The 27,846-nt window shown below is 37.7% G+C and overlaps 1 protein-coding gene across 2 annotated transcripts; it reads right to left on the bottom strand.

The window, feature by feature from the left end:
• Positions 1 to 632: 632 nt before the first annotated feature.
• LOC116263861 (gamma-soluble NSF attachment protein) lies at positions 633 to 27,839 on the bottom strand. Of its 2 annotated transcripts, XM_031643662.2 has the most exons (10): positions 27,554 to 27,839; positions 26,550 to 26,616; positions 25,927 to 25,994; positions 25,714 to 25,798; positions 25,455 to 25,613; positions 25,221 to 25,358; positions 20,862 to 20,940; positions 1,997 to 2,076; positions 1,725 to 1,854; positions 633 to 962 (listed from the first exon to the last, which is right to left on the bottom strand). In XM_031643662.2, exons 2-10 carry the CDS (start codon positions 26,594 to 26,596, stop codon positions 864 to 866), a joined length of 885 nt encoding a protein of 294 aa, XP_031499522.1. In that variant the 5' UTR covers positions 26,597 to 26,616; positions 27,554 to 27,839; the 3' UTR covers positions 633 to 863. The 2 variants fall into 2 exon arrangements, with proteins under 2 accessions (XP_031499522.1, XP_031499521.1); XM_031643661.2 differs by lacking the exon at positions 26,550 to 26,616 and having other exon boundaries at positions 27,554 to 27,836.
• Between the last annotated feature and the right edge of the window lie 7 nt (positions 27,840 to 27,846).

Raw genomic sequence — 27,846 nt, 5'->3', positions numbered from 1 at the left:
TAACCTAAAATACAAAAATATCCTTCGTAAACCATTAAAAGAATAAAAAAATTAAAAGAAAAAATGACATCCGAACCATGTTTTGTGGACGCCCTCAACCTAGTGAGGGCTTGAAGGAGGCATTTGAGGGAATTCACAGATAGCCACCTCCATGACAGTTCCGACCGGAAAGGTTATATAACTCCCACATGTAAGAAAATACCTTTTACATCATACGCGTCAACCAAAAAGCGTGCCGACCTAGATCATCACTTTTTTGCTGGATAACGTTCTACTGTCGACCTTTCGTCATGTTGGTACATCCAGCCTCTGTTGGGCAGAATGAAGGAAACCCACACCTTAGTGCTTCCTAAGTGCTGAAGTAGCTCAATTTCAAGGTGTTGAACACGCTTTATTGTATAAGTTCGATTTCACCTAGAAGTGATTCATTTCATTGATTTATTTTAGGTGGCTTTAAACTAGTTAATAGCACAGGGTAATGTTATACCTAGACCAGGAGAAAAGAACGTAGGCAAGCAAAAGAATGTGCAGGTGCGCTTGGTAGGAGACTTCCAAATAAAGAGGTTGCTGAGCCATGATCGTTTGTATCTGAACTAAAACCCGCCATCGGTTTCCCAGTAGAAAAGCTGTAGTTATCTCATATCCAAAGATTTACATTTAGAATCATATATACTGTCCAGACTTGTTTCCTCCAAAAAGGAGGTGATAAACACCACAGTGAACTTGATACATCACCATAAAAAAGGTGATTCTTCTTGCTTACCAACAGTATCAATAAAGAAACTGCAATAACTTAAAATTACATTTTTTCCCAAAAAGTTAAGATGATGCTTCCCACAGGTGGCGCGGACCACAGCAACAAGCTATGTGAGGTCATTCTCGTCAAGAGTCTCATCTTCTTTTGAGTCCATGTTTAAAGAGTTTAAATCACCTGTTGGCAGTTTCCTGGCAAGCCTAATGATCTGCAATCACCAGAACTTAGAAAGTAAACGAGCTGAAAGCTATTGAAGGGATAAAAAGAGAAAAAAGAATGACCAAAACCACCAGCAGTCCATTTTGTAGGATCAATCCTTCAGCAGGAGTATCTTGTAGAAGCTAGCATGAGCATTTGTTAGAAGTTAACTCTGCTATGCCTCTCCCTGTCTACAAGGCTAGGGCTGCCTATGAACCTGCCAATATCCATATGACGTGCTACAGTGTTGACAATAAACTTCTGTGCATAATGTAAGAATGTGCACCATTATTGATTGATATAGCCAAACAGGTGGCAAAATTGGTTTCCATTTCCCATTTTGGGTTTCTTGGCACCTTCACTAGAAATGACTAATGGTTGTATATTAAGTCACATGGTCTGTTGAAAACAATTGCTGACAATTTACCTCCATTTTCATTCAATCAATGAAGAATCTACCTTGTTAGCAGTTAATTTGTTATTTGTAGACAATATATATATATATATATATATATACACACACACACACACACACACACACACATTATATACTCACTGTACCCACAACTGACACCCGTCTGACAGGTTCTACCAAAGCCTTCATTTCCTGGCTCTAGATTTTTTCCCATCAAATGAACAAAAAAGGGCACAATGCATCTTCATGTTTCTCATTCCACAGCCTGAGGTACAAGAGGGCTTCATATTTCTTGTTCTCTAGACATCTCTATGGTTCATACTGGTAGTTTTACAAAGTAGAATAAACGGAAGTTACCACATGATCAAGATTAGAGATAGTGCTTGATAGAGCAATGCGCCTGATTTCTTCTTGATCAGCTTCTCCATAAGCTGAAAGCAATTTTTCAGCACAGCGGTTTTGGTCACTGCTGATAAAAGCATCAATTCTGCAAAGCTCAACCAAAAGTTCAAGGTCAAGGAGCCATTTCACTGGAGGAAGCATATATGACGCAATAAACATAGAGAAAACGACATTCAACCTGAAAGCACTGAGAAGATAAAGAAGAATAATCACATCGTGGAACTTACTGTGCACAGTCATTATAGCAATTCTGAGCCTGCTTGAAGTCATGTGCATAAAGATAAACGACGATTGCACTCAAGTATGCCTGGAACAATCAATCATTCAGTTGCAAACAGAGTAAATCAAGAGAGGTTGCTTCATGCAATAACAACAAAAAAGAAATCTCTTCTCAAAAACAAAATTTCATACCAAGAAGACCATATAACATCAATATATAGTAATATACCCTGTTATCTACTAAAATTCTTTAGAAGATCAGAAACCGTAGAGGGGAAAGGTAGAAACATAGACTGTAATGAGCATCTTCAGTTCCAAAGAGTAATCTAAATTAAGAAATTAACAGATCAGAAGCCTAAAAGAGCAAAATAAAATTGAAAAAATAAAGCCTGAGATTTCAAGCAAGAGCAACCATATTATATTTATTTATCAAGGTGAGAGGATTTGTGAAAAAAGAGAATATGTCTGTGTGTGTATGTGCAAGTGTGTTTGTATGCCCCATCCATGTGTGAGTTCCAATGAGAGCTTAAAGTGCCCAACTCAGAGTTCCTGCCGTAAGCACCCAACTCAAGTTGAGAAGCATATTTCCACCAACCATGTGAAATTGATCTTTGCATCAGGAAATTACATAAATAAATTGACTGCTAAACCTTTTGAATCCCTAGGTTCTTGGACAGGTACACTGCGACTTGCATCCATATGTTATATTCTGGTATTAATTTGTAAAAACATGGATGTGAAGAAGTTTTTCTGGCAGAAAAGCCCCACACACTCTTTCTCTCTCTCATACATAGTATCAATGTTATCACTGGCGTAGTGTATCGCGTATCGGTCGGGCCGACCTATACGCCGTATCGTAACGTATCGTAAAATTAAATTTTAAATTTTTAAAAAATATTAAAAAATCATAAAAAAATCCAAAAAAATCATAAAAATTCCAAAAAAATCCGAAGAAACAAGTAAAAATCAGAAAAAATCAAGAAAAATGTATTTAAAGGAACATTCATCATTCATGTATATGATTATGAAGTATGAACAACACATTCCAAAATAAGAAATCAGACATTCAAAATAACATAATAAGTAGCTGAAGAGAATTCGATTACATCACAATTCATAAGTTCAAAAGTGAAAACATATAGTTATCAATCATGATTCATTCAAGTTTCAACAACAATCCTCGTCAATCGTCATTTCCATCATCATCTTCATGATCATCTTCATTGTCTTCATTAAGTGCTTCTATCCCCTCTATTGGAAATGGAATGTCACCAACATTCCATTGCTCTCGAGCCTCTCTTTCTTCAATAATCTCTGCTACTCCTTCAAGGTTCAAAAAATCAAGATCGTCCTCAAGGTTATCAAGTATTACAGATTGTTCTTCTTCAACCCAAGAATCTAATATATCAAAATGGTCAATGTTGATAGAATCATATTGAGTGTGATGCTTCCTCGTAGATGTTGTTTCTAATTGTCTAAAAAGAGAACAAATTAACAAATTGTTAGAAATTAAAATATATATTAGAATTTGCTATTTTGCATAACAAATGTTTACATTTGTCTCAACTTCATATTATAACGGACGTAAACAAGGTCATTCAACCTTTTATGTTCCAACCTATTCCTCTTCTTACTGTGGATGTGCTGAAATACACTCCAATTTCTTTCACATCCAGTTGCACTACATGTTTGGCTGAGGATTCTAATTGCAAGCTTCCTTAATTTTGGGCAATCAGGCTCAAACCTTTCCCACCACAGATCTAATAATAGATGGAAAGTAAAAATGAGATAGAATAAATATATGAGAAGGTAGAAGCTAAACAACAAATAAAATAAACCAAAAAGTATAAAGTCTCTTTTTCTAATACCTGGACGCATAGTTGACCTGCATCGTGTTAAAATATAAATCCTTCACCAGCACGTTGAAGAGGAGTCTCTTAGGATTCCACCTCCTTGTAGAATGTGTTAAAATATTTAATGTCCTTGTAACATGTGAAGAGTCTCCTAGGATTCTATGTTATAGTTAATATCCTTGTTATATGGGAAGTCTCCTAGGATTCTATGTTGTAGTTAATATCCTTGTAATATGTGAAGTCTCTTAGGTTTCTATGATGTAATTAATGTCCTTGGAGCTTGTGAAATCTCCTAGGATTCTACGATTGGAGACTCTTAGAATTCTGAAAATGAGATTATAAATAGAGGCCGTGCAAACCATTTTGGCTACGGCTTCTTCTCCTCAGTTTCTTCTTGTTTTCATTCTCTCTCTCTCTCTCTCTCTCTCTCTCTCTCTCCTGCGTGAGTGCTGTTTTCGGGTTACAGATATTGGTGCTACATTTCTATCATGGTATCAGAGCGCCAGGTTACGTTATCTCTACCAAACGAAATGCCCAAACAGGTCTGATCTGGTTAGAACTCTTTTCTCATCTTGTCTCTATCTTGAATTTACTTTTCTCTTGCGCAATTCTTGTTCCTTTTTCTTCTTGCTTACCAAGGACACATCTTGTTATATCGTGTCTTCTTTCCCTCTCATCTTCTACCTATATACCATTCCTTTCTGCTGTCATGGAAAACCTTTCGCATTCTGGCATGTCCTCAAGTTTTCTTCCTCACCTTATTACCGAAAAACTCAACCATGAGAATTATCTTATCTGGAAAAGGCAAATCATGCCTTTCATAAGAAGTCAAGGCCTCTTTGGACATCTCGATGGTTCAACAAAGGCTCCACCAATATCTGTCTTACAGGAAATAAAAAATGAGGCAGGAGAAGTTATTGCTGTTCATGAAGACAACAATCCTGAACATGCTATGTGGATGAGACGTGATCAAAGTCTGGTTGCGTATATTTTGTCCACTTTATCTCAACAAGTGTTGCTTTCAGTTTCTGATGATTGTACTGCAGAAGAATTATGGGAAACCCTTGCTAATACATTTTCCCAAATATCAGAAGCTCGAATTATGTACTTAAAGAAAGAATTTCAGAATTTGAGCAAAGGTTCAACGTCTATCATGGATTATTTGGGGCGTATTAAAGCCGTCGCAGACCAACTTGCTGCCTCAGGGAATAACATTTCTGATAAGGAAAAGGTGCAGCAAACCTTGAATGGACTTGGGCATGATTATCATGCTTTTATTACAGCGCTTGAGGTCCTTCCTGTTCTGCCTTCCTTCAACGAACTACAAGGTAAACTTCTCCAACATGAAATGAATATGAAAAGAGTCATTGAAAGGACTGATCAAGGGAACTCCCAAAATGTGTTGGCTATGAATGTAAAGTTTGGTAAGAGCCATGGGAACTCCAACCATGGTGGTCGTGGCATTCTACCAACACCACATAACCAAGGTATGTCTCCTTTGGATACTTCAAGAAAAATACCAATTTGTTTTCAGTGCAACAAGAAAGGACACATGAAGGCACAATGTTGGTTTAATCCTCAAAATAAAAACAAAGGGGTAAGACATGATTATAAACAAGGAGGACAAAGTTCTAAATCCACCGCTGAAGATATGCAACAGCTATTGATGGCCGCATTCTCAAAGATGACTATAAAGCAAAATGAGCAGGGAGAATGGTTCTTGGATTCAGGTGCAGCTACCCATGTGACAGGAAATGCAGGTAAATTGACTAACTTATCCCCTCATTACGGTAGAAGTTGCATTATAACAGGTGATGGAAAATCTCATCCTATTACACATATTGGAAATGCACATATTCCATTGTCATCCTCGTCTCTATCACTGTCTAATGTTGTTCTTGCTCCCAATATCAAAAAGAACATCATATCCATTTCTAAACTCATTGATGATACAAGCTCTTCTGTTGAATTCACACCTTCTTCTGTCTATGTCAAGGACCTCCAAACGAAGAAAATGTTCGCTAGAGGGGAGCGTCAAGGGAATATGTACGTCCTCAAGGAATGTCTACCCAAGGATTCATCCACTTTTGATATAGGATTGAAGACATTTTCTCTTTCTCATAATGCGTCATCAGTGCCAAGTTCTTGTCATTTTCAATCAAAAGTAAGGGGCCCTAACCAATTTTTGGAGTCTGATTTGTGGCATAGTCGGCTAGGACACTGTGGTCGACATTTCATTGAAAAACTTGTCACAGATAGTCTCATTCCAAGATCAAGTTTACCTCTTACTTCAAGTGTCAAAAAATGTTCAAGTTGTGGACTTTGTAAGAGTCATGTTTTACCTTTCCATAATATAAATCAAAGGGCTTCCAAACCTTTTGAAACTATTTTTTCTGATGTATGGGGGCCAGCCCCTATTGATTCCATGTCTGGGTCAAGATATTATGTCTTATTCATTGACTCTTACTCACGTTTCACCTGGATTTACTTCATGAAACACAAATCAGAAGTACCTCACATATTTCGAAACTTCTATGCCATGATTCAAACTAAATTTTCATCCAATGTGGTGCATTTTCAATGTGATGGAGGGGGAGAATATTCCTCGCTTGATTTTATTGAATTTCTACGTGAAAAAGGGATAACTAGACAAATTTCCTGCCCTTACACACCACAACAAAATGGTGTAGTTGAGCGGAAACATCGACATATAGTTGAAAGCGCCATGAGCATGATGCATGATACTAATGTGCCCATTTCCTTGTGGACTGCCTTCCATACTGCTGTATACATAATAAATTGTTTGCCTATGACACTCTTGATGTCTAAATCGCCATATTTTACACTCTTAGGCAAACAACCTGATTACAAGAACTTGAAGGTTTTTGGTTGTGTATGCTATGTTCACGTTGATGCTGCCTTGAGGAACAAGTTTCAAGACAAAGCTATTCAATGTAGATTCGTTGGATATGCTGATGAATATAAAGGTTTTCGATGCTATGATCCAACAACTAAACGTATCAAAACTTCAAGAAATGTCATTTTTGATGAACATAGTTTTGATAATACAAATGAAATGCCTATGACCATTGAATCTTATGATCCCTGGACCAGTACACAGTTATTCAATGCAGATCCTGTTATAGAAAATGATGTGCCTCAAAGTGAAGATTCAGAGAGAGCAATACAACCGTCGGATATGGCTCAAAGTGAAAATCAAGAAGATCCAACACAGTCATCAAGTCATCACGAAAACAATAATGAACAGAGCAACGATGCACATCAGTATTCGGGTCTTATCTACAGTCGACGACTAAGGGACAGAGATGCTCACAGTGAAGAAGACAACATGTCCCACCTTAGAAGATCCCAACGCATTCGTCATCCCATTCACAGGTGGGTTAGCTATGATTCTTTATCACTTGATTTTCAGTTATTCATGGCAAAAATTGGCAAGGAGGAAGAACCTACTTCATTTGATCAAGCATCAAAATCACATCATTGGAGAAATGCTATGAAAGAAGAAATGGATGCCTTGCATGAATGTGGAACATGGGAGATCGTTCCGAGGCCACACGAAAAGAACGTAGTGGGCTCCAAATGGGTATACAAAATTAAATACAAACCTGACGGCAGCATAGAAAGACACAAAGCAAGGTTAGTAGCAAAAGGGTTTACACAACAATATGGAGAAGATTATGATGAGACATTCAGCCCTGTGATCAAAATGGGAACAATTCGCGTGATTATATCATTGGCAGTTGAATATGGATGGAGACTACATCAAATGGACGTGAAGAATGCTTTTCTTCATGGTGATTTAAGGGAGGAAGTATATATGGAACAACCTCCAGGATACACGAAAGGAGACTCTCATGCATGGGTTTGCAAACTAAGAAAATCTATTTATGGACTTAAACAGGCCTCACGTTCGTGGTTTGACAGTTTCTCTTGCAAGATTCAAGAATGTGGTTTTCGGAGATGTCCTCTAGATCACTCTCTTTTCATTTATCGAAAGGAAAACATATTTACTTTACTTCTTATATATGTTGATGATATTGTTATCACAGGCAATTCAGAAAAACACATAGAAGAAGCTAAAGTTTTGATGATGCAAAACTTCAAAATGAAAGAGCTTGGTGATTTACGATTCTTTCTTGGAGTGGAGATTGATAGGCACAATAATCGCCTCACATTGACACAACAGAAATACACGTTGGATTTGTTGAAAAAGTCAGGTATGTCTGATTGTAAGCCTGTTGGAACTCCTAGTGTTCTAAATCAAAGACTAAGTGCTCAAGATGGGGAGTTATATGAAGATCCTACGCAATATCGAAGTATTGTTGGGGCACTTCAATATCTTACATTTACTAGACCAGATATTATATATGCTGTGAATCAAGTATCCCAATTTATGCATGCACCTAGAGATACTCACATGGATGCTGTCAAAAGAATATTAAGATATCTTAAAGGGACAGCAGGAGATGGCTTAGTTTATGGTAAGAGTGAAAATATAATTACTGGACATCAACTTATGACATTCACAGATGCAGATTGGGCTGGAGATCCCGATCAAAGAAAGTCCATTTCTGGTTTTTGTATTTTCATTGGACGTAATCTTGTGTCTTGGAGTTGTCGAAAGCAAAAGGCAGTAGCAAGATCCAGCACTGAAGCTGAATACAGATGCATGGCTGCAGGTACTGCTGAAGTTACATGGGTTAGACATTTGCTAGAAGACATTGGAGAAAAGATTAAAACATCAATGTTAATGTGCGATAATCAAAGCGCTATTAACATTGCCTTTAATCCCGTACAACATGGTCGAACAAAGCACATTGAGATTGATCAACACTTTGTTAGACAAAAGGTGGAAGACAAGGAAATTCAGCCTATTTATGTTCGTACAGATGAACAAGTTGCAGACTTATTTACAAAAGGATTAACAAAGGAACGATTCTGGTTTCTAAAAGGCAAGTTGTACATGGTGCAAAACCATGCACAACTTGAGGGAGGGTGTTAAAATATAAATCCTTCACCAGCACGTTGAAGAGGAGTCTCTTAGGATTCCACCTCCTTGTAGAATGTGTTAAAATATTTAATGTCCTTGTAACATGTGAAGAGTCTCCTAGGATTCTATGTTATAGTTAATATCCTTGTTATATGGGAAGTCTCCTAGGATTCTATGTTGTAGTTAATATCCTTGTAATATGTGAAGTCTCTTAGGTTTCTATGATGTAATTAATGTCCTTGGAGCTTGTGAAATCTCCTAGGATTCTACGATTGGAGACTCTTAGAATTCTGAAAATGAGATTATAAATAGAGGCCGTGCAAACCATTTTGGCTACGGCTTCTTCTCCTCAGTTTCTTCTTGTTTTCATTCTCTCTCTCTCTCTCTCTCTCTCTCTCTCTCTCTCTCTCTCTCTCTCCTGCGTGAGTGCTGTTTTCGGGTTACAGATATTGGTGCTACATTTCTATCACATCGGTGGGAAGATATCTAATAGCAGGATTTAGATAGTAGGCTGCTGCATGAAGTGGACGATGAAGTTGTCCAGACCACCTTTCATCTATAATCTTCCATATAGGCATGTACAACTTCTTTCTTCCCTTCATATTATCTCTAATGGCCTCCTTGGCTCTGTCCATAGATTCGTATAAATATCCAATAGAAGGTCTATCTTCACTATCAACTAATCTGAGGACTTTCACTAGAGGTACACAAATCTTCAATAAGTGCGCACATGATTCCCAAAAGTCAGCATCGAAGATGGTATCCACAACTGTCGTAGCCTTTCTTTTATAGGCATGTGGATATGCAGCCCAATCATCACTTGAAAACATCTGCCTGAGAGGAGTTCTTTGCTTGACTATACCCTGCACAGTCAAAACATTTGTAGCAAACCGTGTTTGTGCAGGTCGAATCAATTAAGCCCCATTTGTGAATTTCCTCATCAAATTCAAGACATAAGCATGATTATAAATAAACTTCATGATTTTTTGGCATCTTTGAACTGTCAACTTCATATCATCTCTTTCACCAAGATCCTGAAGCATAAGATTTACACAGTGAGCAGCACATCGACTCCAATAAAATGTCCTATATCGTGTTGCTAACATTTCACCTGCAGCTTTATAATTTGCTGCATTATCAGTGATAAATTGCACGACATTTTGAGACCCAACTTCTTGTATAACTTTATCAAAAACCTCAAACAAAACATCAGCAGTCTTAGGAGTATCAAACAAATCAACAGATTTTAAGAACATAGTACCAAGCGGGCAATATACAAGAAAGTTTACCAATGTTCTGTTCTTGATGTCTGTCCACCCATCTGCCATTACACTGCATCCTGTAGCTTTCCAGCTCAATTTCAGTTCATCACAATATGCCTTGACATCTTTAACTACATTGTTGAGAATTTTACCTCGCAATTTATTAAAAGAGGGCATTTTATACCCTCGGCCTACAGTAGCAATCACATCTGCTATAGCCTGAAAATGAAAAGAGTTTGCTGCATTGAAGGGAATGGATGCGTCATAGAACCACCTTCCTATGGTTTCATCTGTTGCTTCAACAATATCTTTTGAACACATGGCTGTACGAATCTCAGGCTGAGCACCAACAACAGTATAATTGGGAAAAAAATTCTTGATCGAACCAAACATATTACTCGACTTGATAGTAGGTACTCTACCAACACCAGTACGGCCCCCACTCCTACCACATCCTCGTAAACTTGTACTTGCACTTGCACCTCTTCTTTTTTTGGTTGCAGTTGAAGAACCACCTATATGCATAATGTCTTCCCCTTTAGTTGTTCCCAAACTGACACCAACATGTTCTTCTTCAAACTCAACATCTTCACCTTCACTTTCTTCCTGTTCATGTGGGTCCCCATATCCTTCCTCTGCATATTGCATTTCCTTTTCAATCCTATTTGCTTTCACTGCATTAAGAAGCTCCATACACTAGTGCTTTACATACGCTGGCAATGGGTTCTCTTGGGAGCCATTGCAAGCAGCCACATCGCTGTGTGTACCAGCTATATGGTTTTTAAAGCGAGAGATCCCTCATGATATGATTTGCTTACAATAATTGCACTTAACTCTTAACCTATCTTTGGGATTCACCCTTGTACACCACTGCCATGCAGGATCCGACATTATATCTTCACAAAACAAGTAAAAACATACAAATAAATGTAGGAAATAAGAGAAATGAGCGATTCAACGGCAAAAATGAGTTATTTCTTACCTTCTTGGTGTTAGAAACCAAAAAACCCTCTTTCTCCAAGCTTCCCACCGTCCCGAGACTCCCCACAACAAGAAATAAAGCTTCACCGGCAAATCTTGATGCCAACGGAGAAAATCTCTCCCTCCCACGTCTCTTGCAGTGTTTAGAAACAATAGAAGAGAGAGAGAGAGGAGCGTAGGTTTTAAAAAAAGACACAAAAAAGGGGCCGTCGGGCTCCTTTTTCATTTTAACCCCGTATCGTACGATACAGGGGTGTATCGTCCGTATCGTACGATATGGTGTCTGTATCGCACGATACGGGCGATACGCGTGCGATACGCACGCGTATCGTGTACAGAACATGTATCGTATCGTTTTTGTTGATACGGACAATACGTATCGTACGATACGCATCTGTATCGTACGATACAGATAACATTGCATAGTATATTATGCAATCGGCCAATCCTAACAACCTTGACTACATAGTCTACCTCTTCCCTCATGGAAAGTTTATTGTTGAAGATCTAACAAGAGAGATAAACACATCAGCCATGGGGTCAACTGTTATGAATAAGTCTTATATGTGCCAATTTGATTATGACATCTGAAAATATCAAGAGTTTGTCAAATTTCTAGTGATTTGAAGTTATTTTGATGAATCCAACACGTAAATGAACTTGAAACATCCAAATTATATGATTAAGAAACAGTGCTCAAAATATCAATCAACAGATAAGGACAATAAATAAGCTCATTTTATGAAATCTAATCAACACATCAGATTTTTAACAATTTTCCTTTAACTCCACACCTTTGGACATCTAAAGTTCATGTGGAGTTGGACTCATCAAAAACGACTTCTGGAATGCCAAAAAGGTCATAAATGGGCAATATGGATAACCAAATCCAAGTCACACACACATACACCAACCGTGGGGCTATCCATATTGCATGGCCATCAAGCACATGCTGCGGCCACTTTTCAAGAACCTGGTCTCATAGATGAGATTAGAAACTCCAAATTATATGAAAAATTGCTACAATCAGATGCTTAGATGTGATTTCATGACACTCGTCCCCCCATTTCAATATTACACGATTAATTTGGACCCTCGTAAAACCTGATCAGCACATCTATTTTCAGCAAATTTTCCATGCATACAAATTTGGACGTTTAGCTACCCATATGGTTGGATTTCAAAAAGAATACCAAAACATGACTGAACCAGCAGACAACCAATAAATATAGTTGGCGGAATACATGTATCCATTTACTATGATGGACATCATGCCTTTTCTTGTGGGCCTAAGCATCAGGCCGGCCGAAAATCAAGCCTAGGCCTGGCTTGATACCCGGAATCCGAGCCTGGCCCCGGCCCAGTTAAAATAAATAAATAAATAAAAATATATATATATATTGATATAAAATATATTTTTAATAATAAAAAATATATATTATTATTAAATAACAACAATATTTAAAAAATAAATCGGGCTGAATCGGGCACTGTCGGTCCGACCCGGTACATTATCGGGCCGGCCCGGGCCGGTTTTTTGGGGCTCGATGCCCAGCCCTATTTTCTGATGACTTGAATCTATTTTTATGAAACCAACTACACAAACCCATATGATCCAAAACCATAAGATTCAAAAAAAAGTGGTGAAAATATGAGCCAACAAATATAAGACTGTCAAAAAACTGATTTTGTAAATTTCATGCTATATATCAAACTTTCATGAATTTTTCTTGAATCTCATGATTCCATATCCCATGTGCATTTCTGAAGTTTGATTAATCAAAAACAACTCCAAACATCAGCCCTTTGTCTCCTTGTTTTCATATTGATCATTACAACTTCAAAGATCAGCCCTCTGTTTCCTTGTTTTCATATTGAGAATCATTTTTACATGAAGAAATATCAAAAGGATATATATAGTCCTAGAAACTACTAGTTAACAGCAGATTTAGCTAAATGGCATCTTTCTAGGGACATAAAAAGCACTTACTATTAAATCTGAGCTGCCATTAGGATGTCAAAAGATCAGTAGGATTTGATTATCAACCTAAAACTAGAACTGTGTAGTCAGATCCACTAAGTGAAAATGAACTTGAATCTAGTTGGACTCACATTGGTATACAGCTAACATATTTGAATCTGAAACCTAATAAGGATTTGACCAAGTTATACACAAAGTCGGATCGTACCCTGCCAGATATGGATTCAGTTTCAAAAACTCAAGTCCAGATGTGAATCAAAAAGCAAATCAGATCAACCGAGACTCAATTGAATTGAATCTGGTGAATATTGGATCTAACCAGCAAATATAAATTGTTAAGAGTTATTTATTTTTAAATTACAGGAAGGGAGAGAGAAAGAGAGATGACACTGTGCTTCCAGAGTCCCTTCACTCCTAATTATAGAAAGTAGAGATATAGCCTACATTACCGTAATCCTGTGAAATCAACAGGATCTATTTGATAGGGATGATTTCAAAGATCATGTCAAAAGTTGGACATGAGTTGTGAATTTTCAAATTTTAAAGGTTGGGATGTTGAGGACCTTTGAATTTTTCAAGATCTCAAGATACCCATGTTAGAAATTCAGGACTAGATTAAGGACTAGACATCATGTAAGTATACATATATATATTTCATATGTACTGTCATACATTTAGTTTCATGTATGATTTGTATATATAAACATATCTATGTATGCATAGGTGTTTATGTAGTTCATTTTATTTTTATGTACCCTTTTTTATTTCTTTTTCTCTTTTTCTGTTTTTACCTTTTTTTTTAATTGTTAAAGGGGAAATAGCTGTTGGACCAGCTTCCAACGGCTAGATTTCTAGCCGTTGGAGCTGGCCCAACAGCCAACTCCTCCCTTCTTTCCTCCTTTCTTTGCTCTATAAATAAAGGACTGCTGTCCCTTGTTTTGGTTAAGGCTTTTAGGCCTCTCTTGTGTATTCTTTTCTTGAGATTAATATATTTGGTATCTTCTCCTCAAGTTTGAGGTTTGGCTTTGTATTACCTATTGAAGTTGTTGGGATCTTCAAGACTGTATCTCTTGAAGCATTTGCATTCTCAAGATCGGGCCTGATTTACATGGTATCAGAGCCTCGTTTTGGCTCTTTGTCTTGCTGTCTTTCAATCTTGAAGATTCAGCTATTATTCTTCCTTTGGAGCTGTGAAGCACTCCAAGTGTTCGATTTATTGTTGGCTGTAATTTGACACAAGAAGGTGCTGTTATTTCGCTGGCCTCTAACATTTCATTAGAAGTAAAGGCTTATGGGGACTTGTTGATGGGTCTAAAAGTGAACCTCAATTAGTCCTAACCAAAACCATAGATGGTAAAGCCCGAGAACTAGATGGAGTTGAAAAAGACAAGGTTATGAATGAATATGAGAGAAAATGGAAAGATTGGAAGATAGGACATCACAAGATTATTACTTGGATTATTGGTTGTGTTGATACTACAACCATGGGCCACATAGCAAAACATAATTTTGCTCATGAAGCATGAGAATTCCTCAAGGAAACCCACACTATGAAGGATGTGGCTTACATGTGCAATCTTCAAATGAAGATTGCAAGTCTTCAACAAGGGGATAAGTCCATTAAGAAATACGTTGGAGAAATGGAGCAATTATGAGACAAAGTTGCTCTATTTGAACCCAAATGGTATGATCCAAGAGACATTGGAGTAAGGGAAAAACAAATCCAAAGGGAAAGTTTTTATAAATTCATTCTTGGTCTTAGGCCGGAATATGATGGAGTCAAAACTTCCTTGCTCCATAGACATAAAGTGTCATCTATGAATGAAGCCATAGCGAAGCTTCAAATGAAAGAGAATAGACTCAATTTTTTCAAAAAAAAGAGTGAAAGTGTTCTTCCTACCTCAAGACCCGGCGCTCATATGAGAACTTATAGGCCTCCTCACTTTAATCGAAACTATGAGAATAACAACAATGGCAACAAGAAGATTATATGTTTCCATTGTCAAGAAGAAAGACATACTAAACCTAGATGTCCTAAATTGAGGAGATTTGATAAAAAAACAAGTGTGGCTGGGACAATGTATGAAGAAAGCAATCGATTTGACCTAGACAAGCTTGTGAGTAAAAGAATCTTCACATAAACATGTCTCTCCGTCTGAAAATCTGATAGATTGAGAATAGAGAAGAAAGAGTAAAAGAGTGAAAGAGAGGACGATGGAGGAAAGGAAGAACAGTCGGCCGAGCACAGCCCCTGCGTTCCTTAATCTTTCATTAAAACGTAACCCTAATTAGGTTACAACAGATTTGTAAATAAAAATATAAAATATTACAAGGAAGCCACCGCTTAGTGACCTTAGGCGTGTGGATATAAAGAGAATGGATCGGGTCTGAATAGACCCGATCCCCATACGCTAACAGTTGTGCATTAGATTTGATCATGCACAACTTGTTCTTCAAATCCCAAAAATGCTGCCCTGTGAGACCTTTGGTAAAAAGATCAGCTATCTGCTCATGTGTGGATATATAAGTAGGCAAGATCTCGGCTTCTTCACCTTTTTGACGAATGAAGTGTTGATCAACCTCTATATGCTTGGTACGATTATGCAAAATGGGATTGAAAGCAATTTTTATTGCACTCTGATTGTCACATAGTAATGATGATCGAGCAATAGGGAGATTGAGCTCTCCAAGTAAATGACGTAACCATGAGGCTTCAGCTGTCCCTGCAGCCATTGCTCTATACTCTGCCTCAGTGCTAGATCGTGCAACAGCACGCTGCTTTTTACTGCTCCAACAAATGAGATTAGAATCAAGGAAGAGACAGAAACCTGAAACTGATCGTCGGTCATCGGGATCGTTTGCCCAGTCTGCATCAGTATATGTATATATGTTGTGTCCAAGAGAAACATTTGGACATTTCGTGTAGACTAGTCCATCGCCAAGAGTAGCTTTGAGATACCGTAGGATCCGCTTAGCGGCATCCATATGTCCTTCAGTGGGTGCATGCATAAACTGAGAGATTTGATTTACAGCATATACTATGTCTGGGGGAGTAAAAGTAAGGTATTGTAACATACCAACAATGTTGCGATAGAATGTAGGATTGGAATATGCAGCAGTTCCATCAGATGCAATCAATTTAGTATTCAGAACACTGGGGGTAGTGATGGGTTTGCAGTTAGTCATACCTGCCCTGTCCAAAACATCAAGAGTATACTTGTGTTGGGTAAGAGTTAAATTTTCATTTGTCCTATCAAGTTCAACACCCAAAAAATATCGTAGTTCACCCAGATCCTTAATCTTGAATTCTTGCTTCAACATACCTTTAACATAAGATATATGTGAAGGAGAATTCCCAGTTATAACAATATCATCAACATAGATAAGTAACCAGGTGGTAGCTTCTCCAGTATGATAGATAAACAAAGAATGATCGAGAGAGCTTCGGAGAAAACCAACTTGTTGTATATGATGAGAAAAACGATCAAACCATGATCTAGAAGCTTGCTTCAACCCATATAAAGACTTGTGTAATTTGCAAACCCATTTTTGAGGATCATGAGTAGTATAGCCGGGAGGTTGGTCCATGTATACCTCTTCCTTAAGAATTCCATGAAGAAAGACATTTTTGACGTCTAACTAATAAAGAGTCCATCGATAAGAGACTGCAAGAGAAATAATCACACGGACTGTTCCCATCTTGATGATTGGACTAAATGTTTCATCATAATCTTCCCCATATTGTTGAGTGAAACCACGCGCGACAAGTTGTGCTTTATGCCGATCAATGCTACCATCTGGCTTATATTTCAGTTTATAAACCCATTTGGATCCCACAACATTCTTATCAGCTGGACAAGGGACAATCTGCCAAGTCTGACATTCATGCAAGACTGCCATTTCCTCATTCATAGCTTCGACCCAACATTTTTCCTTACTTGCATGAAGATAAGATTTTGGTTCCACCTTTTTGCTGACTTCTGTCATGAATAGCTGAAAATCCAAAGAAAAGTTGTTATAACTCACCCATCTATCAATAGGATGTCGCACGCGTTGTGATTTGCGTGGAGCTACAGTAGGAACTGATCGCCTAGAATACACCAGGCCTGAGAACCGATTATGCATAGGTGGACCACTAGGATGAGAAGATGAAGGCATGTTGTCCAAGGAAGTAGTGTTGTTCAAGGAACTACTTACAACTGTCTCGGGCTCATTAACATCTTGCACCTTGTGCTCAGTTAACATTTCCGCTCCTTGTCTTAAGATTTCAGCATGTAGCCAAGTATCATAAACCTCATTTTTGTCCTTGAGTGTCACAAGAGGAGCCTTGGGATCCTGTAACCTGCTTTCATCAAGAACAACACGCCGTGAAATATGTACACGCCCAGTTTTAGGGTTGTAACACCTATAACCCTTGTAGTTATCTGCATACCCAATAAATCTGCACAAAATAGCACGACCTTGAAATTTGTTTCGCAAGAAAACATCAACATGCACATAGCACACACATCCAAAAACACGCAATTCCTCATAACTTGGTTGATCTTGATGTAATAGAAAAAATGGTGATTTTCCATCAAGCAAGGCCAATGGCAGTCGGTTTATAACATATGTGATGTGACTTGATTGATTGTCTTGTGAATGAGTATATGTATGGTTGTCCATGCTTTGATATACGATATGAATTGTTTGAAAGGTTATTAGTAGTTGTTTTGAAAAGGTTACGCATTTGCATGTGCATGCTAGAATTGATATCTGTTTAGGACAGATGAGACGGGGTATCTAGTCGAGTGTCTCCTCGACCCCAATTATGCATTAGAAAGCATCATAGAATGATAACTGCATAGGACAGCTACGAGTCAATCGCAAATTGAGACTACTCTCTGTGGTTTGGCTAAGTTTTTCAAAGATATGATTGATGTGATAACTGATATGAATGTTGTATTTTGTTGCATATTTATTGCTGTGGGCAATAATGCAAATGAATGGATTGGAGGGTAATTGTACCCATATTGTATGACGGCTAGCTATGACTGTTAGTGTTATGGGTAAACCTCGTGTGGAGGCAATTGGAGGTGTGGGTGCACTCGTGAAGTGTACCAACCTCATGAGCTAGCCAGCCAGTTTGTAAATGCATTTTTCTAATGATAATAACAAATGATTAAGAGATGAGAGGCCAGTGGGATGTGGCTATGTGTTTGGGAGACGTCCCGTTTTCGCCACTGGTCTCGCATGTCGGAGCGCAGGCGGTGCAAGGCCCCAGGATACTGTTGTGTGTTGTGCTTGGAGCGTTGGGCTCTCGCCTTCCCAACCTGGGTGTCCTAGGGAAGGCTGAGTATCTCTCCTTGGACTTCACACATCCATGGATGAGTGTTCTACCGCTGCAACGGATGAAATTGATCTATACTGTTATGGGCCACCACGGGGGTTGTCTCTCGGCTGTAGGCTGCCCATGGTGTGCACGTGCCTGTGTTGCACCCACAGGAACTGTTAATTCACTAAAGTTAATGAAAATGTAATGTATATGATTGAATGTATATGACTGATGTGCATGTGAATGATATGAATGCAAGTGTTATGTTTAAGCTGGCCTTGCATGAGATTGAAATTGTGTTAGTGCGGTCATTAAGTGGCCTTTACGTGTCACACTCTGACACGATATGATGATAGATGATTTTGATATTTGTTCTCTTATGTGAGCCCTACATGGATGGGTTTGGTATTTTCCTGGCTTGTTGCCATACTGCGAAGGCTGAGCCTTCAGTTGTTTTCTTTTTCAGGTTTTGGCGGACCCCGGGCAGCAGGTTGAGCAGATGGCTTCACTCACGTCCTACTGGGGAGGTTTTGGGTTTTGTTTGTATAGTGTCGACGCGTCTTGCTTCGTTTGTATTGATGTCTTATTTTGTTAGGCATCAATGTTAGGATTTTGGGGCATTTTTGTCATGTATAGGGATGTGATTTTGTATGAAATGACGTTGTTCTATAAATGAAAGTTCGCCCCATTGTTTTGAATTGCTTGGCTCATTTCTTTTGAACTGTTGTGTAGTCACACCTCGATGTTTGATGTTTAGAAAAAAAAAATGGTTGTGTGTCAAAAGGTCGGGGTGTGACAGCTGGTATGCTGTCTCATCAAAGTCCGAAGGAACAAACTTCGTCTGCATCAACTGCTGCATCACGACCCACGTGCGAATCTTCTCTTGTCCTCACTTCTACGTTTTGACCCACCACATCTGCACAAGTCCCCATAGTATGGCAGAGGCTAAAGGAACCCATCGGTGCTCTGGAACATCATGGTAGTCAAATGTAACTGCATCGCATAAGTCCAGTCAAAGAATGACTCTGCATCAATTTTGCTTGTGAACATAGGCAAATCCAACTTAAGGCCATATGTCAAAAGCCTCTCCCATCTAAAAAATATCAGTGATATTTGCAAACTACAGTCACAAATATTGTTTCGGAGTTTTAAGCAGCGAGGTTTTTCTCGAGTATAATACGGCAAACTTGAAATAAAGCGAAAATTACGGTAAATTTTTAAAAATTTAAAAAAACTAAAAATGGGGGGAAAATATAATAAGTGAGAAACTAATAACACAAACATCAAAAGATAAGTAGAATTGCAACAAATAAAAAATAGAAAATGAAAAAAAAACTTTGTCATTAAAAAATGAAAAAAAAATTAAAAATTAAAAAAGTGAAAAAAGCGAAAAAACACGTTAAAACCCTTTTTTTTAATGTTCCTTTAAAAAAAACACGTTTTTTTAGTTTTAAATGGCAATTTAATTTATCGCATTTTTTCAAAAAAATGCATTTTTTGTGACACTGTTGCAAACTATAGTGACAAAAATGCCAGAAAATGAAAAAATGGGAGGTCACAAAAAATGATATATCGGAATAATATCATGAAGTTTTTCAAAAACATCTTGCTAATATGTTTTAATATTTTATTTAACATTTTAATAACTATTTAAAGTTTTTATCTATGTTTTGTTGATAATTTCATAATTTTCTTGACTGACTTCAAGCACAGATTCCAACACCATCGAGCATAGTAAAGTTAAATGGGTTGCAGTACATGAATACTTTATATTAAATTTCACTTAAACAAAATAGAGTCAAACATTTGCTGCAGAGTGTGAGGATTATAATATGGGTAAATTATATAAATAGAGGTACCACTATTAAGTAGCCGGTCTTTTCCTGATGTCACTGCAAATAAGAGCTATCGAAAATGCCTATGTCATGGCCCATCATGTTATTCCGTAAATGAATAATGCCCACTCAAAAGTAATTACATAGCAAGTTCTCTGAAAACAATTAGAATCAAAAGATAGTACCGACATCGAAAAGCTTTCATGGGTAGTACATGTTATAACATGTCATTCCTGGTTGCAACTTTGTTCCATTCTTTGTCACTAATATCTGTGTTTTTCATGTCACATTATAGATAGAAAAGAAGAAAAATGAAAAAAAAAAAAAACTTGAAAATGCTGCAGTAGTTTGAAATATAGCAAAAGATATATCCCAATGTTTATGCAAGCATTTTCAGAAGAAGCATTTCATGATATATTTTAAGCTCATTTGGAGTTTCTTTTGACATTTTAATAATTATTGTGATTTCTGCCTATGTTTTTGTAAGAAAATTAGTAAAGAAATTCATAACTTCATAAATTTCTGTTGTTTTAAAATTTTTGCAATTCCCAAGATTTTCTCAAGAAAACAAGCTTTCTGATCAATACCCAAGAAATCTCACCATTCACCAACAAAAAAACGAGAACGATGACAAACCTTACACTGACTGTTAACAGCTTTGCATTTGTCAGCAGCCAAGCCCCATCTCAGCAAGAAAGTTGCAGCATCAGAAAACCTGCTTTAGCAATGGAGATGTTGATTAATGAAATAGTCAGAACCTGAGATGTTAGCAGCAGGCACATATACAAATCAGATGTGTCATATACAAGAGATGGACTTGTATCTTGAGGAAGAAACAGAAGAAGAAGCCATATTGTACCTGTTTCCTATCTTCAAGTAACAAGAACCCACAAATATGATGAGGCACTTGCCATCATTTTATTTTCAACTACAGGTATAATTGTTAAATTATGTAACTAAGGGTATATTATAAATATATATATATATATATATATATATATAACAGTTCTTATGCCTATGCACCTACATTTGTATGTGCATGATAAACAATTTGTGCATATATATGTACATGTCCACATGTAGTTTCTCTTTTGTAGCATTAGTTCCGATGTTAGGTATTTTTATGTTTTTTCCCTTGCATCATTACTCTGTAATTTTCTTTTTGTTTCAGCCAGAATATGGTTCCAATGGAAATAGCCAGAATTCAAACCATTGGGACTCGCTTAACAGCTAGTTTCTCTTGCTGAGTACATATAGGGCCTTCAATAATATTCAGATTTATTACCCATGAGATATTTTCTTGTGCGTTTGGAGATTCTGTGTTGTATTGGGTTCTTGAAAACCCTTTATTTTCATATATTCTGCAAATGTAGTTCATACTGCTGCTACTTTCCTATACTCATGTTATTCTATCTTGTGGTTTGTGATTTTTCTGTGCTGTGTTAAAGACTGTTGTGCTGCTTTAATTGCTTAGGAAGCATGGCAAAGAAAGCTTTTGAAACAAAGATCTGCTGCGACCATGTGGCTGCTATGATCATTGATATCAAGTTGTTAAGCCTTCTAGCCTGTCCCTAAGGATGGTTTTATCTTCTCCTTTTTTGTGGTTAGAAGGAAGGTAATGAGTTTAGATTCTTAGAACCATTTGATTTCCAAAACTTCCACAAGTCATGTTTCATGGGTATCTACCATGGAATATATATTCTGGGTATCTACCATGGAATATATATTCTATCTCACATGAGTGCAGGGTGGGGATGGGGGTGCCGGTGCTGGTGTGGCAAATCCCAAAAAATTGGGGTACGGGAGTGCACAAGTGTGTGTGTGTGTGTGTGTGTGTGTGTCTGTGCATATACGTATATAAAAGATTTTGAATATGAATAAGAGAGGGTGCGGTTGGGTTGTGTGTCAGAACCGCACCGCGCTCATGTCAAGTTGATGAGGGTACTGTCCCTTTTTTGAAGAGCCCGTGTGATTAGCATATGAAAGGCCTTTGGGGTTTTAAAGATGGGACTAAAAATGAACCCAAACTTATACATAAAAAGTTTGTGACTGGAAAATTCATTGAGCTTACCAGACATGAAAATGGATAAAATCATTACTGACTATGAAAAGAAATAGCAAGCTCGGAAGACCAGGCATCACAAAGTTATTGCTTGGCTTTTGAGTGGTCATGATGCTTTTTACTAGTTCTCATATTGCTAAATTCAACTTGACTGATGGAGCTTAAAATTGCCTTAAGGAGACACATGCCTTGAAAAATATTGCGTGTAAATGTAATATTGGAGAGAAAATTATGAACACACAACATAGGGATAAGTTTATTAGGCAATTTCTTGGAGAGCTTTCAAATCTTTGGAATGACACCCTTTTTTATCCAAAATGGGTTGATCCGCTTGATATTGCTCATCAAAATCAACAAATAGAAGAAGACAATTTTCTACATATTTATTACTTGGACTTGGACCCAAATAGAAAGGGGCCAAGTCACAGCTTTTCTCCATAGAGAGCATGCCCCTTATGTCCAAGAAGCTCTTGCTGAGCTCGTAGAAAAGAATAGATTATGTACTATCTCCCACAGGCACAGGTATGGGTGCCAGTACAGGTTCCGGTACGGGTGCAGGTGAAGAGCGCTTTCAACAAATTTGAGTATGGAGGCACAGCCGTACACACACAGATATATATATATATATTAACAAAGATAAGATTTTCAATAAACATAGAAAGTTCCTATTAAAGGACACTAAGTCACCAGAAAAGAAGCCAGAAAATTGCCGATCGCCGGAAGCTAAATAGGTGGAGTTACACCAGAGAGAACATGAACAACTCTTTAATGTCTATCAAGGTCTCTTCATTTCCATTGTATATACAAGGTGGTTTAAAAGAAAACTCCAACAAAAAAGGATGGATACGGCCATGGGTGCTTTGACCGCACCCTACACTAGTTTGACCCTGTCTGGGCCATGTCCAAGGGCGTACCTGTACCTATACCGTGTTGACACGGGTACCTCAACCAGACAACGTACCCATGTGACAGAAATTATCTAGTGCTAAACCAAATGATGATAGTACTGAAGTGTATAGACCATTCTACTTCAAACAAAATTCATGAGTCCTACAGAACGATTATTTGTCATCATTATGAAGTGCAGCACATTAAGCCAATTGTGCAAAATGAGAAAAAAGACTACTGCAAATAAAAGAAGGTTGTCGTCCTGATTTGTCATAAGTGGAGTCTAAAGAAGAATGCATCCTGTTAGATGATGCTCTAGCACAGCTTATGGAGGCTTTTTAATGTCTCATTGGGAGCAACTTATCCAGATTGGGAGCCACAATCTCTACATCTCCTCCACTGGGTGTGTCTACTTGGCTTTTAGATTCGGAAGATTTCTTTTATATGATTTCAAACGAGGAATCGGTTTCAAGATGTCATGACTGCCCTCCTTTTGTTTCAATGGCCTGACACATCTCATAAACTTAGAAGTATTGAAAACTTTGAGAAGACCTCCAAAGTACAACAACTATTAAATTTTCTGGGTGTCTTCCAAAATTGAATCTCAAATCTCTTGTCGTTACTAAAATTGCTGACTCTGCGTGTAATATTTCCTTCTACATCAACGCATTCTGGTTTACAAGATAATCAAGCCAACAAGTTGATTGCAGAAGGCTCTAGAAGATGAGATTTATATTACATGGAACGTTTTGGACCTTTCAAAACTTCATTTTTAACATGGCCAAAAGCATTGCTTTAGATCTTTGGCATCAAAGACTAGGACATTCTAGAATTGGAAAATTGCCTTGTATTTCTTTCTTGAAAGAATTGTTTACAGACAATTTAGTTGCATTTCAATATTGAAGGTCCTGTTTTATAATATGTAAAGGACGATTCTCATATTCTGTGATACTTGTTGAGGATTTTGCTTGATTTTCTTGGATTTACTTTCTCAAACTTAAATCCAAAATGTTTCCCAATTTTAAATTTTTTCACAATATGGTTAAAAATCAATTTAAATCAAAAGTAAGAACTCTAAAATTCTAAAAAGCATTTAGAAGATAATGGGATTTGTCATCAAAGATATTGTTCAAAAGTACAACAAAAAGATGAGCTCGCAGAAAGAAAATATAGACGCATAATGGAAAATACGACAACTCTTCTTATTGCAAAAGACATTCCAAAAGTTTTTGGGGTTAAAGTTCTAGCCTCCAAAAATTATTAATTGTTGAACCAACCACGGAAGGTTGATGTTTTTTTATGCAAATGTTTTGTGTTATTAGATAAAAATGATAACTTATCATCTAAGCCTATTTAATGTGTTTCCTTAGGACAATTTTGGAACTCAAGAAGGATATAAATGTTATGACATCAAAAATTACAAATTATATGTTTCAAGAAATGTCATCTTTGTTGAAAATGAAGGGCTTTGGAGACCAGTAACTCCAGAAATCAATGATAAAATTTGCATTGCTATTTGATTCAGTTCCTTGGATTAATATGATTGTGAGAATGATGAACTGATTGCTTTTTAAAAAGGAGACAATTTTCATCTTGATTCACTTAAATTATTTGATTATATCTCGTCATACCCAACTCTATAGTAGATGAGAAAGAAATGCTTTTAACCAAGATCTTGGAGAAACCGCTTCATCTCTTAGAAGGCCCATCGGAGCCACTAAGGCACCTCAAAGATTTGTTTTTGTGAATTCTTTTCCCCTAGATATGGAAAATGTCTTCTACCTACACTATCTTATCATTAACCCACTTCATAAGAGCAATGATGTTGTGCCCCATTTTGCACTTTGTCCATGCAGGTGCAGACAGACTGAACAAAATTCAAGTTGGGCATGACATCCCAATAGGAACAGTGTTGTGCCCCATTTTGCAAAGTGTCCATGCAGGTGAATAGAGGCTTGAGCCAGACCTTTTTGCATGTTCACAAAATAGAAACAGAAAAAAGGTGAACCCACAGATGAGCAAGAGTATCGTGGCTGTCATATTACCTCTCAAGTTTTATGTATAAAGACATAGCAGAACGATACAAATCAAATGCCATCTGCTGTTTCCCATCATCTTCAAGTATAGCACAGGCATCAGCATACATCTGTATTGCATCCTGAGGTACAGCTTCCTCCAGAGCACTATAACATATTGATTATCAAGTAGTTCAGAAGATATTGACGTTTCTAAACAAGCAAATTGGAAATAGTCAGACATGGCTAAATTAGCATGACAACCGTGCACCCTTAGCAAGAGCATCTGATGCAGGCTGGGATCTTCCACACTCAGTGTAACACTCAGATGCCCTCCGATAAAAGTCAGAAACTTCACCCCAGTTGCCAACCTCCTTTGCTAAAGCAGCAGCTGCTTCCATGTGCTTAGCAACATCCCAAGGTCTAGTAAGCTTGTTAAGGTTATCACTGATTTGTCATTTCTGAAAAGTAAGACACACTATGACCAATACAATCACGGCCAATTTAAAACAAATAAGGATACGATGAAAGCATTTCCTGCCCTCTGGCAGCCTTCTCAAATGCTTCTTTTGCCTTCTCAGGAGCTCTGGCATGCCTAAAGGCAAGAGCTTTATTCAACAGCAATAAATAAACAAATAAGTCATAAATTACACATGGATCAGAATAAACATAAAATCTTATAATGTTGAGATATATTTTCAGATTCGAATGACATGTAACCCTAAGCATCACCAACCAGCTTTCTCATACAGCGAAGTGGCATTTCTCCAATCTGCCTTCCACCTAGTAAGGCTGAGTCTTGTCCTGCAAAGTGCAAACAATATGATTTTGGCCACTAGGAAAAAAGATTAATGGGGGAAATTCCAATGCAACAATAATCATATGCATCTAAAATGCCTCCAATAACACTGTGGCAGTTCATAGTTTCTGAGGAGAGGAAGCAATGAGTTTGCTAGGCTATTTAGGTTATCTGAATCCACCAATAAATGTGCTTGCTATGACAGATAGGCATGGAATAGAAGAGAACATAATGTGATTGTGATTTCCATAGAGTTGACAACAAGCAGTGCAAATCTGCTGAGTGGAAGGTAGGTTGTCTGCTGAGAGGTCACTGGCTGTACCTTTGTGTTTCTAGCAAGAAACCAGTTCTGCATTGTGCCTTGTGTAAAAACAAGGATTAACAGTAAAAATGGAAATAGAAATATATCTGTACATTATATTTGGCCTTTCATTGAGTGGAGCAATGATTGGTAAAGATGTGAAATGAACAAAGATTACCAGTATCATAAATTGAAAAGTTCAAGCGTTAGGCATGCCATATAACATGGACCGTGAGAGAAAATCAGAGAAGAAAATAACCTGCAGCATTCATTGTCCCCAGTTGAAAAAGAGTATGAAAGCAACATCCTTCGCTTACAACAATTAACTGCAAGTACCAATTATGAACTATAACTAAGAAAGACAAATCAACATCTCTCACTTCAATGAACTTGACTTCGAACATTCAACTGAAATTGACTCTACAAACTGGATCCAGTCTTATAAAATGCAAACTGGTATCTTCCCATTTCCCTACCAGAAGAAGGATTCCCTTCCAAGGCAGAGAAGAAAATTCCTGTTGATATGATACAATCTATGTCATTGGTATTCACCTAACCAATGTATCTGTACGAACCTAACTACATTAAGATAGTCCAATTCAGAGCCCAAAGTCATCCTAGTGTTTCCTCCTGCATCCACCAAACTTCTATACCTTGCAGTAACAAATGCTAGGCACCTTTCCGATGACCAACAAAAGGTGTCTTTTCTAAGTTATGCGTCTCTTCTCATAGCGGCATTTCATGTATGACATCTCAATGGTACCGAACCAATATCATCCCCCACCGCCTTAGACTACTGGTGCCATGATTTTTGTAGTTTTTTGTTTGTTCCTCCCAATTGATCTGGTATATGTTGGACCAGGGACGGCAGGAATAATTGACCAAGAAAAGGATTAAGTCCCATACCATTATCTGTTTAAACATTACAATTTACAGGACAGTCGTCTACTTTAACCGCCCGATAACTGTTGTCATCCTTCACGAATTTCATTGGCTAATACGCTCATCCGATCATCAAATAACATACAAACGTAGCATCGATTATAATCTGCATCTAACAGTTTTCAATCACTGCAACGCATTGCAGTTGGCACCAACTTGTTGAATGTAGAAAAACAAGGGTTCAAGGGATCACACCACTGTCACACAAACTATCAACGATCGCTCGTGAACAGCGATGGATCGGTAACTTGCAAAAAGTGAAAGACGGAAGCATAATATGAAAAGTAAGGTTAATAACAGATTGAAAGGCAGTGACATTACATCTTGTCGGCCTTGACCATCATCTTTTCTGCATCCTGCAAGTTGGTGTCCGTACTTGCCATCGGTGACCTCTGTCTCTCTCTCTCTCTCTCTCTGCGTGTGTGTGGGTGGAGAGTACTGCCGAACCGACGAAAGATCTAGTTTTACTTGGGATGGAAGAGGAGTCAGACGGCCGGACCTTGTGATGAACAGCGTCAACGATTTCCAGCGAAGCGCCTCAAAATGAAGCCCAAAATACACAAACATGCCGATCTGATAAATGTTGTCAAAATCAGTTTTTGAATTGAACAGGA

This window comes from Nymphaea colorata, chromosome 11, assembly GCF_008831285.2.
Source record: "Nymphaea colorata isolate Beijing-Zhang1983 chromosome 11, ASM883128v2, whole genome shotgun sequence".
Classification (NCBI taxonomy): domain Eukaryota; kingdom Viridiplantae; phylum Streptophyta; class Magnoliopsida; order Nymphaeales; family Nymphaeaceae; genus Nymphaea; species Nymphaea colorata.
The sequence above is the reverse complement of the archived record's forward strand: the minus strand, read 5'-3'. Positions and strand labels throughout refer to the sequence as shown.